Here is a 14310-nt window from a genome sequence, read left to right as displayed (position 1 = left end):
TAATACCCTGGGAATGTCTTCTAAGGCAGCGAGGATTCTCTCATGAGGCATAACTGCATGTAAATATATCACTTTCGCATCAGGTCGTAAAACCATTTCACACTGTATTTTCACACCAACTGGCAGAACTAGACTTAGATACATGAATTTAAAGGTTGTCATCCAGCTTTTCATCTTTTATGAACTGAAACCTTGGAATGCTTCTCACCCTGGCTATTTTAGTGATTTGCATTGAATTCACACTTGACTGCTGTGGTGTCTTTAGGGGGCAGTGTTGTATAGCTCTACTGCCAAGCCAGCCCATATAGCCTACCCTATGTGGACATCTGTGTATGACACACTCATTGAGGGAAACTGTGCTGTAAAATATTCTTATGTTTATAAACCACAACAAGTAGATGAGGAGTGATACTTCACTTGTTTGTAGCGTTGGCTTACAGATTAGACTCGTGTCAAATGCTACAGTATCAAAAAATGTCATTTTCTACCTGAAACTATGCGTTCCTGTGTTAAAATTGATAAACTCACCCCACACATTCTCTCCCTCAGTGCTGAACATATATCCATCTGTTTCCAAAAACCTAAAGAGCCTAAATAACTTCATTATGATTATGTTAATGGTGCCTGATGTTAATGAGGCCATTTATGATCTTACGCATACTTGATCACTATAGTATAGCTTTTATAGCAGTTTTATCAGATCTGCTCCAGTTGCCAAATGTTTATGAAGTGACTCATTTTAAACTTTGTGCTGCACCCACTAAACCACAGTTAAGCCCCGGAGCCTTACTGTAGTAGTCACCATGAACATAAAAGTAGTATAGGCTATTCTCTGCATGAGACAGTCTCCCATTATTGTTAACCACTCTAATGCAAACCTGTTTTACTGAGTATGAGTATGAGGGCTGTTCAAACTCTTCTTGTATTTGTTTGATGTTTTGATTAATAAAAGTTCAGAGTTATATTTCGCACTGGTTATATGACGTGACATAACATGACACCTGAGGGAATTACTCTAACTTGAAGTTAATTTATTTATTCAGCTCTTCATCCCAAACATGTTTGAAATGACTTCACAGAGAAGAAAAATGTGCGATCTTAGATCTAACTAATAAATAATCAATCACAGGACAAAACAAGTTCTACAACATCCAAGAGACATATAGTATCTTCATGTCTTCATGTAAATATTAAGACTTTAATACCAATTCATTCAAAGTCATAAAACAAACTACGTATACTGTATTTATTTTCAAACCTACTGTTGAGGATTTTTCTACAAAACACCCTTTTACTGTTGAAAAAAATAAGCCCCCCCTTCTTTTGCAGTTATCCCTTTAAAAATACAGTTTCAAATACCGAAAGTATGATTTTAAATGTGTAAAGAATGATGAAATAAGACCCAGACTGTGACCAATGACTCAATGGGCTGCAGTATTGCAAACAGTGGCGTCAGAAGCTCAGTTTACCTTATCACTGAGCTAGGAGTAAATATACTGCTCCATGTGGGATGTAGTTAAGGACAATACTGTGAACATGAAGAATAAATTGTCAAATAATTGATTTAAGACACTGGCTTGGTTTTCTTTGGTGTCTCGCTTGTCGCTCTCTCTCCCTCAGCCTTTCACAGAACACACACACTCCCACACTTCCCTGCTGTATGCCCACACAGCAGCTACACTGCACTCAGGGATGAAACAGTAGCTGCAGCCCTCTTTAAAAACACACAATCACTGACACAAGCGTCACACAGACTCAGCAGCAGAAACAGAAAGTCAAACTCATCTAGCACTGCAAAGGCAAGCAAAATGCTTACTTGCTTTTTTTTTTTTTTTTTAAATCCACTTCCCCACCTAACTTTGTTGCAAAAAGGTTTTAAGAGCTAAAAAAAAATCTCAGGAGGAGCTCTGCTACTGCCTTCCACCATGTTTAGACTGACACATAACAAACCCACATTGCTTGCAGCACATCTGGGAGACTGTTGTAGATTGATGCTGTACAGAAACATGAGTCAAATTAACCACAGTAATTACCCACAGTAATTGGCCACAGTGATAGTGACAATTAGAATTTAAACGGCCGTACTAACTTCCCTGGCATTTCCACTGTGATGGAGCGTGAAAGTGGTAAACATGATCTGTATGTTTATGTTTATGTTGTGTGTTGTGGTGTAGTCTAAAAAATGTTTTGATATTACTCATAGACCACTTTGCCCAGCCCCACACTGAGTCTGTTATCACCTCCACTAACCTCAGACCGAGAGAGAAACTCAGAGTCGGAGATTTCAGAGAATCAAAAGGTATCAAAGCTCAGGCAGCACCTGTAGACAACTTCATGATAACAACTTCACGTCATCTCTCTTTCATGTCATGATAAAGAAGGTTTCATAATAAGTGTTGGTGAAGCTTTGATACTTCAAGACTGTCTTTCTCCATCCACCTTACAAGTAGGTTATGTAATGCCAGAGTCTCACTCAATGTAATACATTTGAATTTGAAATATATGATAATGTTATTCAGAATTTCATTTGAAATACACTGCTCTATCACATTGGGAGTAAAATGTTTATCCTTTTAGTAAAAAGGGCGTTCTGGTTAATGCTCACTATTTCACATGTTGTGTACACGTGATGTGCACATGTGTGTTCAGTAAAGTCTTTTTTTTTTTACTCTCCCATCAAAATTCAAGGAAATGACATTGGCTGAGTATGACTTTGCTCTCTACTGTGTATAGCAGAAAGTGTAAGTCTGACATGAGAAGTGCAGCCGAAATGGATTTTGGCTCATCGCTTTTTTTTTTTTTTTAAACATTCCTCCATGATTTCATGTGGGACTGCGAACAGTCCCCATGAAATAAGTCCCCACTTTACTTTGAGTTTAGCCTGACTACTGCACCTTATGCTATTAGGTTTTCTGCATATATCCTTTCAAAAAATGTTTCATGTCTCATGATCTTATTTCCCCTGGTAGCCACAGTTCTCCCCCCTGAATAGATAAAGGCCTGGTGGGGTGCTGTGGTACTGTTCTGGCTCTATAGGACGACATGTAAGGCACTTTGAGATGTGCCCGTTCTGGAAAGACACCAATAGAGAGAAAAAAAGAGGTGACAGAGAGAGGGAAAGAGACAGGAAAAGTACAAGGACTCAGCCAGAGTGTATTTCCTCTGCATCCATTACATTTTTATCTTTCCTTTTCCTTCCCACCTCCACAGCGCTGCCTCTTTTTCATCGCTTTTCAGATAAAGGCTCAGAATGCCAATCTCTGTGAGTCTTTGGCATATGTTGCATTATTATCCTTGACAGCAACATCATTATTATACTACATGAAAATGTTTGTTTTTGGTCTTTTCCTGAAGGTATAGCTCAGGCACCTGTGGTGGTTACAGCCGTTTGTTCTGGTGCAGCAACATGTAGGATGAGATAGATGTCCTTGATAGTGTTTGCTTAGATCCTGAATCGATTTTTGTTGATACACATGAAGGGAGACAGCTTTGAAGAAAAGCACTGATTGTGTGGTTCGTTACATCCCTTAATATAATGTGAAATGATGTATGATGCTTCTAAACCATACCTCAACGACTTAATGATCCCAGTATTGACTACTGGCCAAGTGACGCTTGATGCTGGATATCCAGGGTAAGGGTTAGTGTGTGTGCAACATACCGATTGATTGTGTGCATAGTGTATGAAGCAGCCTATTGATCAGTAGCTATGAATTTTAATTCTATCAATGACGTAAATGCTACAGTGACGCTTTGTCTAATCTGTCGTATTAGATTTAAAAATGTCCTCCACGTTTCCCAGGTCGTATTTCTGTGGTAACATAATCACTTTAGGTAATGTTTCTGTACATGATGTTAACTCAATGGCCAATTAAACTGAACATTACAGCCATCATGAAGGATTCACCGCAGGACCTGGATATTAGACTGTGTGGTTTTCATTTAGATGTAGCTAATTAACAAACAGCTCAATGAACAACCTCAACAATAAACATATTTACATTAATTGGTTGCTTGCTGTGTTGATCAAATCTAAAAATTGTTATGTTTGTAATGGAAGAAATTAAAATGATTACAGCTGAAGTATCCAAACATTATGTGGAGCACCACCAGTCAAACCTACTGTTGATCATTTTCAAGTCATTAAAGCGAACTTAAACGCTATAGTGCTCCACCAGACTCACAAACAGAACTACGTACATCTATATCCTGATTTTTTTGCATTTGATATCTAGATGATTTCCTGTACATCTGGAGGCTGCACTGGTTCACAAACCTTAAAGCCTGTTCAGTTAAGGTTTTTCAGGATATGGAGCTGGCATAGTGGCTGCATTTTCATTAATCGCCCAGGAGAGGGCACTAAGAGTAAGCGGCTGAACATCACATCTGCCAAAGCTCAAGTGTAAGGAGCGAAGAGGCTCAACACGCAACTGCTACTGTGCATCTGTGTGGTTTGCATTTTAGGGAACATTTTACTTTCAGAGAATGAAATGAGAGAAATATAAACTAAGTAATGGCCAACGACAGACTTACTCACCAGCTTTCTGTGGTCCATCCACTTAGGCCTGTGTTTAGGCAGCTGAACTGGCCGGAGCGTCTCTGAATCCAGGAGACGACGTTCCCACTCGCGATATCAAACATTTGACGTCTGCTCCACTCTCACCTCGAGGGGACACAGTCTGCCTCTTCAGCCCCCTCGTTCCCTTCTTATCTCTGCTGCCTTCAGTGCCGACTTGTCAAATTTTCCTACTGAAAGCTTGTTTGCTTGGAAATGTCAGCAACGGTGAAAGAATTTTTTGGTTATGTAACACATTAATCTATGCTCTCTCTTTTTTTTTTTTGCGTGGGCTTTTGTGTGTGAAAGAGGCTTTATATTTGCATCCTAAAAAGACCCCATCCAGATTCTTGGCCTAAAATCACCCTGCTCTATATGGGTTTAGCAGGTTGAATTCTTAATTTGGCAGAAATGTGTCAGTGCATGAGTCCAGCAGTACACTAGAGATTTAATGGCTCAAAGTCTATATCAGATGACCTCTGCACAGAAGGTCAGTTCTCGATCACTGCACCCCTCTCTTCCTCTATAACTGACAAAGATATAACTCTGAGGTTTTAGCAAAGTTTAAATGTGGGAAAGATGGATAACGAGGCATTAGGGGTTAGTGCAGTAGCTCATGAAAAATACAAAAGATACTTATGCTAAAAAGGCACGAAAATATGGTAATTGCCTTTTTCTTCAACCGTTTCATTTATCCAACATTTCCACCATGTGGGTGGCCTCAGAAATAGTTGTGGTGACCTTTCAAAGACTGAGGGGGGATTAATGGTAAACGGAAGGAGGAGGAAGCGTGTGTGTGTGTGTGCGTTCGTGCGTGTGTGTGTGTGTATGTGTGTGTGTGGAGGAACTACAGTACAGCTAATGTGGGAGACTAGCTGGAGAGGAAACCTGGAAGGAGCGGTTTGCCAGGGACACACAAGGGCAAGAACAGGGAAACAAAAACAGGATGGCTCTCAGCAGACATGGAACATTCTGGACCAGAGAGGGCGTTGACAGTGAAAGTCGGTGACAGTGTGACAGTAGGAAACCAGGTTCTTCCACTGTGTTATCTCTGATGTTCCTGCTCAGCAAGAGGAAAGGAAGATGTATTGTGTGCATGTGTGTGTGATGGCACTTGGGTAATGAAAGCACTTTATGATCCACTTAAGCCCGCCTCTACTCTGATAAGGACTGCTTATAAAAACCCATAACCTTTACTTTTCAATTACTTTTTATAATGCCATCTTTTTTTTTGCGTGATCATGAGGACTCTCTGTGCAGTTGTACTAATGACTGATATTATTTATCACTGTGTCTGAATTGAAATTGACTAAATGCTCTGCGGGTTCATAAGCCTATTTGTAGTAACTTTTATTTGTGTCTCCCTCTAGCTGTGCAGTCCCTCAACAGCCTGAACGACCAGATTGCAAACTTCATGGTGACTGGGCCCAAGCCCGTGGAGCAAGAGGAGCCCGCCTTTATCCCGCCAGAGAAGGAGACGATGCAGAAGTCCATGACCCTGATGAGGCACCTCCTCGTGGATGCTCAGGTACAAGAAAACAGCACGAAAGCAGTCATGAACTCATCAGAAGCCAAGTGGCGTTAGTGAGCTGAAAAAGGCTGAGTACTGAAACTAGGTATTTAACATGGGTCCAATATTATCAAAGCTTTTTGAGGCCACTAGATCATCTGTGGTTGCTCCAGGTGCTTTTTGTTTTCTGTGGCCTGGAGCTCACACACACACAGTGAACTACATTATTCCAGCATGGGTTAATGATGAACAGTTAAAGCCCCAGTATGTAACTTCTTTGGCTTTTTATTAGCAAAAATCAAATATTGCTTTCATAAATATGTATTTCACTGAAGTCGAATCACACCCGCATACAAATGAAAGCTTTCTCGTACCTTAGAATGAGTTGTTACAAGTTGTTACAAATACATAAGGGGGGGCACACCGAACCGAGGCGGCCATGTTGCATCGCCATTTTTTACGTTCAGTGGCAGCGTGACCGTAGGTAACCACAGAAACTCACCGGAGCTGTCGGCTCGGGGGGAAAGTTTTCGAGGTAGCGCCTGTTAAAACTTTCACTGTGTAGTGTGAGGAAGGACGGAGGCACTGATGTTGCAGTCAGACACCTGAATGACGCCGTCGGCAAACCAACCGGATGTCATTTTACTGGGCGAGAGAAAGACGGTAAAACTTGAGTCAGGTAAACAATACAACATCACCATGACAACATATTGTCACTCCTGTATTGTTTTGCCTCATGCTGGCGGACCGCTTGTTTACATAGACGCTTGTTTATCCTGTTACATGCAGCGTCTGTTGTCTGTCTGACTTCTGCCCGATTTCACGTGAACGCACATCAAGAATACGTTCAGATATTCAACCACACCGCTAGATGGGGGTAATTCCTACATACCTTTTAAAAACAACTATTATTCAGCTGTTTTTAAATTCAGTCTAAAATAGGAACCAGCACAAGCTGGCTGAACCGATGGCAAAGACCAGCAGGCTAAGAAACTCAACCCTGTACACTGCAGTCAGGTTATACAATAGTGGCTACAAATGATAGCTAACTGTCTTTGCTCACTGCCCAGAAATATTTTTCTTTTAACTCTGAAATTATTTGTTTGTTTGTATGTAGCTTCTTTTTAAATGTTTCTGTAAAGTTCTGCAATTTTTCAGTGGAGCCCTGGCTCCACTGCAAGCATGAATTAAATAAAATCAATCAATCAATCAATCAATCAATCAATCAATCAATCAATCAATCAATCAATCAATCAATCAATCAATCAATCAATCAATCAATCAAACAAAGCATCATAAATTCAGTTTCATTTTCAGGTCACTTTGGAACGGGGGCGGATTTAGTGATGTGGGGTCTGCTGGTGAACTACTGCACAGAAAAATACTGACTAACTCCTGCAGTAAAAGATTGTGCATTGCATTTATTTTAAATCCCATCTTTTACAGAATCAGTCTATAAACAAAACTGTTACAGTTTATTACTGAAGAATGTGATATAATAAAGTAATGTCAATTTTGTTCTTTTTTTCTCTCTTACATTTAACAAAAAGTACAGATAAAGGTGCTGTTAATGCACTGTTTTGATTAGGAGTACTGATAAACGTAGACGTGAATAAAAAGTGAATTTTCCACCAAGGATTTTCACCGAAAGCAATTTGTTTCAATTAAACCGTGCAATTTGTGGACACTTTTATTCTCACTATATCACACCCTGGAGAAAGGCACCGTCCTCTCTCTTGCAATGCATATTTGCACTGAGTCTTGCAGATGTCCAGGCAGCCTAACAGCACAAATACTTGGCCTGTATGTGCCAAGTCATCAGTCATTTGATTAATCAGAAACTGAATTAACAGCAGTTCAGATCATTGATTCCTGGTCTTTCTAGTTCCAAGTTTTTCAAATGTGAGAATTTGCTGTTTTTTTTATATCTAATTTCATTTGACTGTAAATTAAGTGTTTTTGTATTTTGGACACTCTGCTTTTTTAAACCAACAGATATCATCCCAGGGTTGGGGAGGTTTTGATGAGCATATTTTGTACAGTACTATTTTCTAATATTTTATAGACTAAATGATTAATTGCTTGATAAGGCTAAAAAATACCTGAGGGATAATTAGTCTGAAAATAACGATAAGCTGCGACCCCAATCATCTGTTACTGATATGAGAAGTCTCATAATATCCTCTAAAATCCTGAGGTGATCTTGGAGAGTAAAGGTCAAACAAGACACTCACATTTGTGAAATCAACGAAAAGAAACCTATCCCCTCCCCGGCAGACCTGTAGTGTGGTAGTACACTTCTTGCTTCATTTTGCACCAGCGAGTGCTATTGCTGAGCTGCCCCAGCAAAAGGCCTCAGATGAAATGAAAATGTTGACTGTGTGTAATAGGGTTGCAACAACAAGGTTACACTTCCTCCATCAGAGTCAATTGCCACTTAAATTCCCTCAGTCCAATGATAGTTGTAGTGAACAGGGCATACTGTAGAAAATATTCCACTGGTTAATTTGTTCCTTATTATTCCCCCCTGCCCCCTCCCTTGACTCTATCTTCCTTCGAGGCGTCTTATTCAGAGATGACCCCGGTGTCCTTAAAACTGAATTTTCTAGAGCATCAATCACCTAAGTAAGCAGCTGTGCGAGTGTGCAAGCACCGACGTCTGTGGACTGCTAATGTGGCACCTTTTGTTACCTAATGAATTTGCCTTACCATCATTGGAGCATCAAACAAAGACATGATTGGCAGCCGCTCTCCTACATGTATTCTCACTCGCCTTACGTTGCTCATCCTTCTGCTGATGTTTTCTTGCAACCGTTGCAAGGGAAGGGGAGAAACCGAGCAGATGAGCTGCTATAAGCATCAGTTAGTGGAGGGCGGACACAGCCAGCTGAAGTGGCAATGTCAAGAGTGTGAATGAGCTGTTTGCGATTTAATGCGCATATGCTTGTTGTGTTAAGTCATCACACCATCATTTGTATTCTCTCTCACAAATCCAAATTAATGTGTGCTGAAAGTTTTACTGCACGAGCTATAGAGTAACAGATGCTGTTGAATTAAGATGGCAATCAACTCTAATCTTCAACATAGTTTCATCTAACTTTAAACGCTTGATTCTGCGCTGGCCATTTATATGAGTCATTCTTTATTTAAAGCAGATACCCTATTATTTTTTCCTTTCAATCTTTCCTCTACTTCACTCTGACCCTCAAAAGCATGTTTACTGCCTACACCCCAGGAAAACTCACTTGCATGCCAAAACAAGAGACAATTGGAAAGTAGTGAGTGACTGGTGACTGACATTGAATGCACCTTTCTCCTCCTTTTTTTTCTTTGGCGTTATCACTTTATCTCTCGTCCTCCCTCTAAAAGACAGGTAGCCATCTTTCTTTCTCAGACAGCAGACTCGATGTAATTAATTTGCTCCAAGTCAGGTACTTCTCATTCTGTCGCTGCTCCTTTGAAGGTTCTTTTCATTTTAGTCATAGCAGAAGTGAAATGTCACAAAGCAGTGACGTCTGTCAGGAAGAATTGTTGTCCATTTTCATTTCTTCTGAACATACAGCTGCATGCAGATAAACTGGCTGAACACAAACCTGCATAAATATAATTTACGCACAACCTGGATATTTTTGGCTTCTAATTTGTCAGGTCCGATCATGTGTAATGTCAGAAAACATAATTAAGTCTAATAACATGGACAATGGATAAGAACTTACCTGAGAGTTTCTTGTAATCGGACAAGTCTCGTCTCTTGACCTTCAACAGAGTACACAGGACTTTGATAGTTTTTGATTTTTAATCCACTTAGATCCCCAAATCTGGACTTGGATCAGACATGACTTTAAAGTAAGTGGCTGGTTTTATTGTAGCATCTGATGTGATGTGTATATTCATGGCCTGTTTTATGAGCTTGTTCTGAACCATTAGTCATTTGATTTAAAACTTAATTTGTAGTTTTAATTATTTTCTATGGCTTTATGGCTTGACTTAAAAAAAAAAAAAAATCACAGATCAGTCACAACATTAAACCCAGTCACCTGTTTTAATGTTACGGCTGGTGAGTGTATCACCAATTATGAACATAATACAGTAGCATCCTTTTTGTTTACACTTAAACTGAAGCCATGGCCGCTTGGTTCAACCGCCAAGATGCCAACAAATTAAGTTTGTCAAATCTCCCTCATCTTTTTGAGCTGCAGTATCATGACCATCATTAGAACATGGTCATTTTTAACAAGCCACCGCTCCTGTCCTGCAGGAGACGACTAACTGCAAAGCTGTTTCGTGTGGATTTTCTTTTTCCTCCAAAGGCCCATCTGGTGTGTATCCTGCAGTCAAGCTGGGAGGAGATTGACTGCAGAGCTTTTGTCACCGACCCTCCCTCTAACTCCGCTTCCCCGTGCTCTACCCGGCTGTGACTACATTAGCTCAGCTGTCACTCATCAGTGGAGGGAACGGGGGGAACGTGGATGCAGTTTGGAGGCCAGTAAAGGTGACTTTGACAGTGACTGAGTGGAGACACTGATAAATAAGATCTATGTGACTCCGTCTGACCTCAGCTCTTCTCTAATCAGCAGTGGAGAGCTGCACACATGTCTGTTACTTACAAACAAGAAGCAGAGTTTCTAAATACAGCTTGTGTTTTTGTTTTGTTAGAAACAAAGTTGTGCAAAATGTTAGAGCTAAAAACAATTATAACAATATTCCCACAAAAGCTGGCAATTTATAGAAATTCATGAACCTTGAGCTCTACACAGATTTTTAGCAGCTCTCAGCTCAATGTTTTGTTTCGTTTCACAGTTATTATGCAGATCCGTTACCTAAACTGAAGTTAGTAAATAGCTGGTGAGCCTGTTGTATGCAGTTGTACAGTATTTAATATCCACTGCATGTTCAAAATCTATATTAGGACTGTCAGGGTCTTCCAAACAGCCGCAACCTGTGTTTCTTGGAGTTTTGTCACAGTTGATTTTGAGGCATGCCTTGGATCGGTGTCCCGTTGTTGAAACCAATGTCTTTTTCGTTTTGTTGTCTGGTCATTGTCTGTAGGCAGCTCACCTCTCGGGGTGTAGTCAGTGTCCATCTTACTGAATGACTGAAGTCAATTCCTCTCACTATCATTCCTCTCTCAGTCATTTTCTTTGACAGTTAATGGCTTTTAGACAGTTATTAGTCTTTTTGAGCTCATCATCTGTGATTCTTGGCAGAGAAGACATCAGGAGACACTTATCACTCGTTTTGGCCTATCATTAATTTATTTCCTCTATGGCACCAAAACACATTAAACCAGCCTTCAGATGTCTTGCAAGTTAAACTGGGCTACCAAACACTTTAAATGGCTGCCTACAGATAGACTTGTAAACACTTTATAGCCTAGCAAAATTCAGGCTACAGGCAAACCAAAATGTAAAACTGTCAGAGAAAATAGTTACACTTGTATTCTTCTCATTCTTTTTCTTTGTCTTAAATCGGAGTCTTATTCAGGGTACCATCAAATCAAATCAAATCAAATCAACTTTTATTTGTATGGCACTTTTCATACATTAAGTAGCACAAAGTGCCTCACAGAGGATAAAAACAACAAAGAAAAACCATGAAAACCCAAACCTCCCACCCCCACAAATATACACACAGAGATACACAAATACATACTCGCGCACACACCTACACCCGTGCACACACACACACACACACACACACACACACACACACACACACACACACACACACACACACACACACACACACACACACTAGCTGTCACTGAGGAGACATGGCTGAGCACCGAGTACCATCTTCATAGATTGATAATAAGTTTGTGTTGAGTTCACTGCTTGTTGAACTGACCCAATGCACCAAAAGGGGAGAAAAAAAATCAGTATTTCATAAAATGTTTTATTACGTTCGGAAGTTTCCAACTTAATATGTCATCACGAAGGACTCCCACATATATTTGTCTGTAGTGCTGGACCTGTGCCCAGGGTCATGGAGAGTCCAGGCTGCCCACAGTCTCTGAGGAGTGGGAGGAGGTGCTTTAGAGGGGGCAAGTGTGTGACGGGTCTGGCTGGGTCAGTCTGTCCCACTCTGAATGGGGCCTCAGCTGGCCCTCTGGAGCATGGGTTTTACTCATCCATAATACATCACCTCGGTCCCATCTGCCCTCTCACCCCTTCCTCTGACTTCACTATGCCTGTCTAATAGGCACCGCTCCAATGAGGGCCAGCCAAATATGCTGCCTACTGTGGTGATGTCTTCTTGTGGCCCAGCTCAATCCCAGAGTGTGACAAATGAGAATGGAAATTGGGTAATTTGCTTCAAAGGGGGGGTTTTGTCTTCATTTACTGTTCGAAAGTGAAAGAGAGTTTCCTTGATTTTTACTCTGCTCTCGCAACATCAAGCGATATTTTCAAAACACCCAAGTTCACAGCATCAGCGTTGTGTGTGAAATTGAAGATGATTATTTCATATCAAAGGATGAAAGCCTGAACTTGAGGTCATTTGTTTATGAGTCTGTCATGTTTTCAATTAGTTTGTTCTTATTTCTTGTATTTCCTCAAAGTCATAATTGCCTCACCAAGGTGAATGTTGTTCGCAGTGAGGACTCTTATACTGACAAGGTCAAACCCTTATTCTTAACGCTGCCTGAGACTCATGAGTGCTGCACTTAATGAAATGTGTAGAAATGTCTCATTCTTTCAGAGGATAGTATCCAGAAGGAATGTGTAAAATTATGTCTACTCTTTATCTCCTACTTGCAATCTCTCTCTTTTTTTCTAGGCCACAAAAATTGAATTGTCGGTGTGTGAGATGCATAATATTACTCTTCTAGCTCGTGGACTGGTATGTTGAGTAGATTGACAATGATGGTTTATCTTGTAAGGAATAAATTGAAAACCATTTCATTATAGGAATGCAGTTCTGAATGTTGCCTCCAGAGAAAAGAGCCCTCAGTCATAGACACAGTAATGGTATGGAAATTGGCATGAGTCAGTAGGAAATAAAATAATGAAAGGAAATGTTTTGTTTATTCGTACTTGAACTGTAATAATCAGTGTGAGAAGGCATACGTTAGCATTTTTTATTCAAGTGCAAAATGAATTAACCAGAATACATCATTACACTTGTCGTTATGCAGGGGGTATCAATATTTGGGGAGACAATATTATACAGTATAGAACTTTGTCTAAAGTTGTCAAAGTAGCTGACATATCATATTACCAAAGTGTTATGAAAAATACAGAAGAAAAGAAGGACAAAGAGAGGAACTGGCTTGGCCTTTTGCCTCTAAATCTGTCACTCCAATTTCCCATTTGTTGTCACCAGGTGTTGAGATCAACAGCACTGTGATGAAAAATGTCAAGTAGCTGTGTTGATGAAATACAAATTAGAAAAGCCAGATTGCACAGATTCATGAATTTGTATACTTATCAAACAACAAAACACAGCACAGCAGTTAATGATAACGAGGAAGAATTTCACAACTTCTGAGTTATCAATCCTCTGTCACAGAGGTTGTCAGGTAAACACTAAAATTACATTCCAAAGCAGTGTTAAAACTATGATTTACTTCAGTGTGATATTATATGAGATGCTGTCATCAGCCATTATTATCAATCTAAGGTTAGTTTTACTTCACAAAATAACCAAATATACCCCACACTCCAAATCAGAAAAAAACATATGCAAAAGAATATGAACCATCAAACTAGTTTCAGTATCTGCACTGAGCGGCTGAGCTGTCATTGACAGATAACAATTATACCGTATGGACAATATGTCCAATTGTTGTCTTGTTGTATAGATACTGTATATAGTAGGGCCTGACATTGAATAGGCAGAGCAATACAGTATATTTATATTAGTTCATCAATATAGCTACTGTATCGGCACACAAGTCAAATGTATAGTTAGTATCTTGGTTGCAGTTATGTGATAACCAAATTCAAAAAATCCTTATTAGAAATGTTTGATATTAGGCCTGCTGTTGGATACTAACATCCTCAACTTAATAAAACATTAGGTACCTTGTGACCATGTTTACAGGGACATAGAGAATAATGTAAACTACCTTATATCTAAATGCCCTTAAAAAATAATGGCATGTTTCAACCCTGCCACTGCAGTGAAAACTGAAAATGACTAGTCTACTGATTTGGGAGGTAGACTCACCATGGCACAGGACAGGGATAATAATTGTGCAAACCTTTAACACACTTCACAGCTCCCGTCTTCTATCAAGCTTTAG

The 14310-nt window shown here is 39.9% G+C and overlaps 2 protein-coding genes across 8 annotated transcripts in view; one reads left to right on the top strand and one right to left on the bottom strand.

Annotated features, from left to right (window-relative positions):
- LOC146984468 (chymotrypsin-C-like) overlaps nucleotides 1-14310 on the bottom strand; it is a 246211-nt gene that overhangs the window by 66031 nt on the left and 165870 nt on the right. The gene's annotated exons all lie outside the window — the stretch shown is intronic.
- kazna (kazrin, periplakin interacting protein a) overlaps nucleotides 1-14310 on the top strand; it is a 181297-nt gene that overhangs the window by 18625 nt on the left and 148362 nt on the right. For all 7 annotated transcript variants that reach the window (XM_085781577.1, XM_085781574.1, XM_085781578.1 and 4 more), the window contains exon 2: nucleotides 5926-6083. In XM_085781577.1, coding sequence (XP_085637703.1) covers nucleotides 5926-6083 — 158 coding nt within the window. The remainder of the gene's footprint in view (nucleotides 1-5925; nucleotides 6084-14310) is intronic.

This window comes from Trachurus japonicus, chromosome 7 (assembly GCF_045865225.1).
Source record: "Trachurus japonicus isolate A0001 chromosome 7, Traja_1.0".
Taxonomy (NCBI): domain Eukaryota; kingdom Metazoa; phylum Chordata; class Actinopteri; order Carangiformes; family Carangidae; genus Trachurus; species Trachurus japonicus.
The sequence above is the reverse complement of the archived record's forward strand: the minus strand, read 5'-3'. Positions and strand labels throughout refer to the sequence as shown.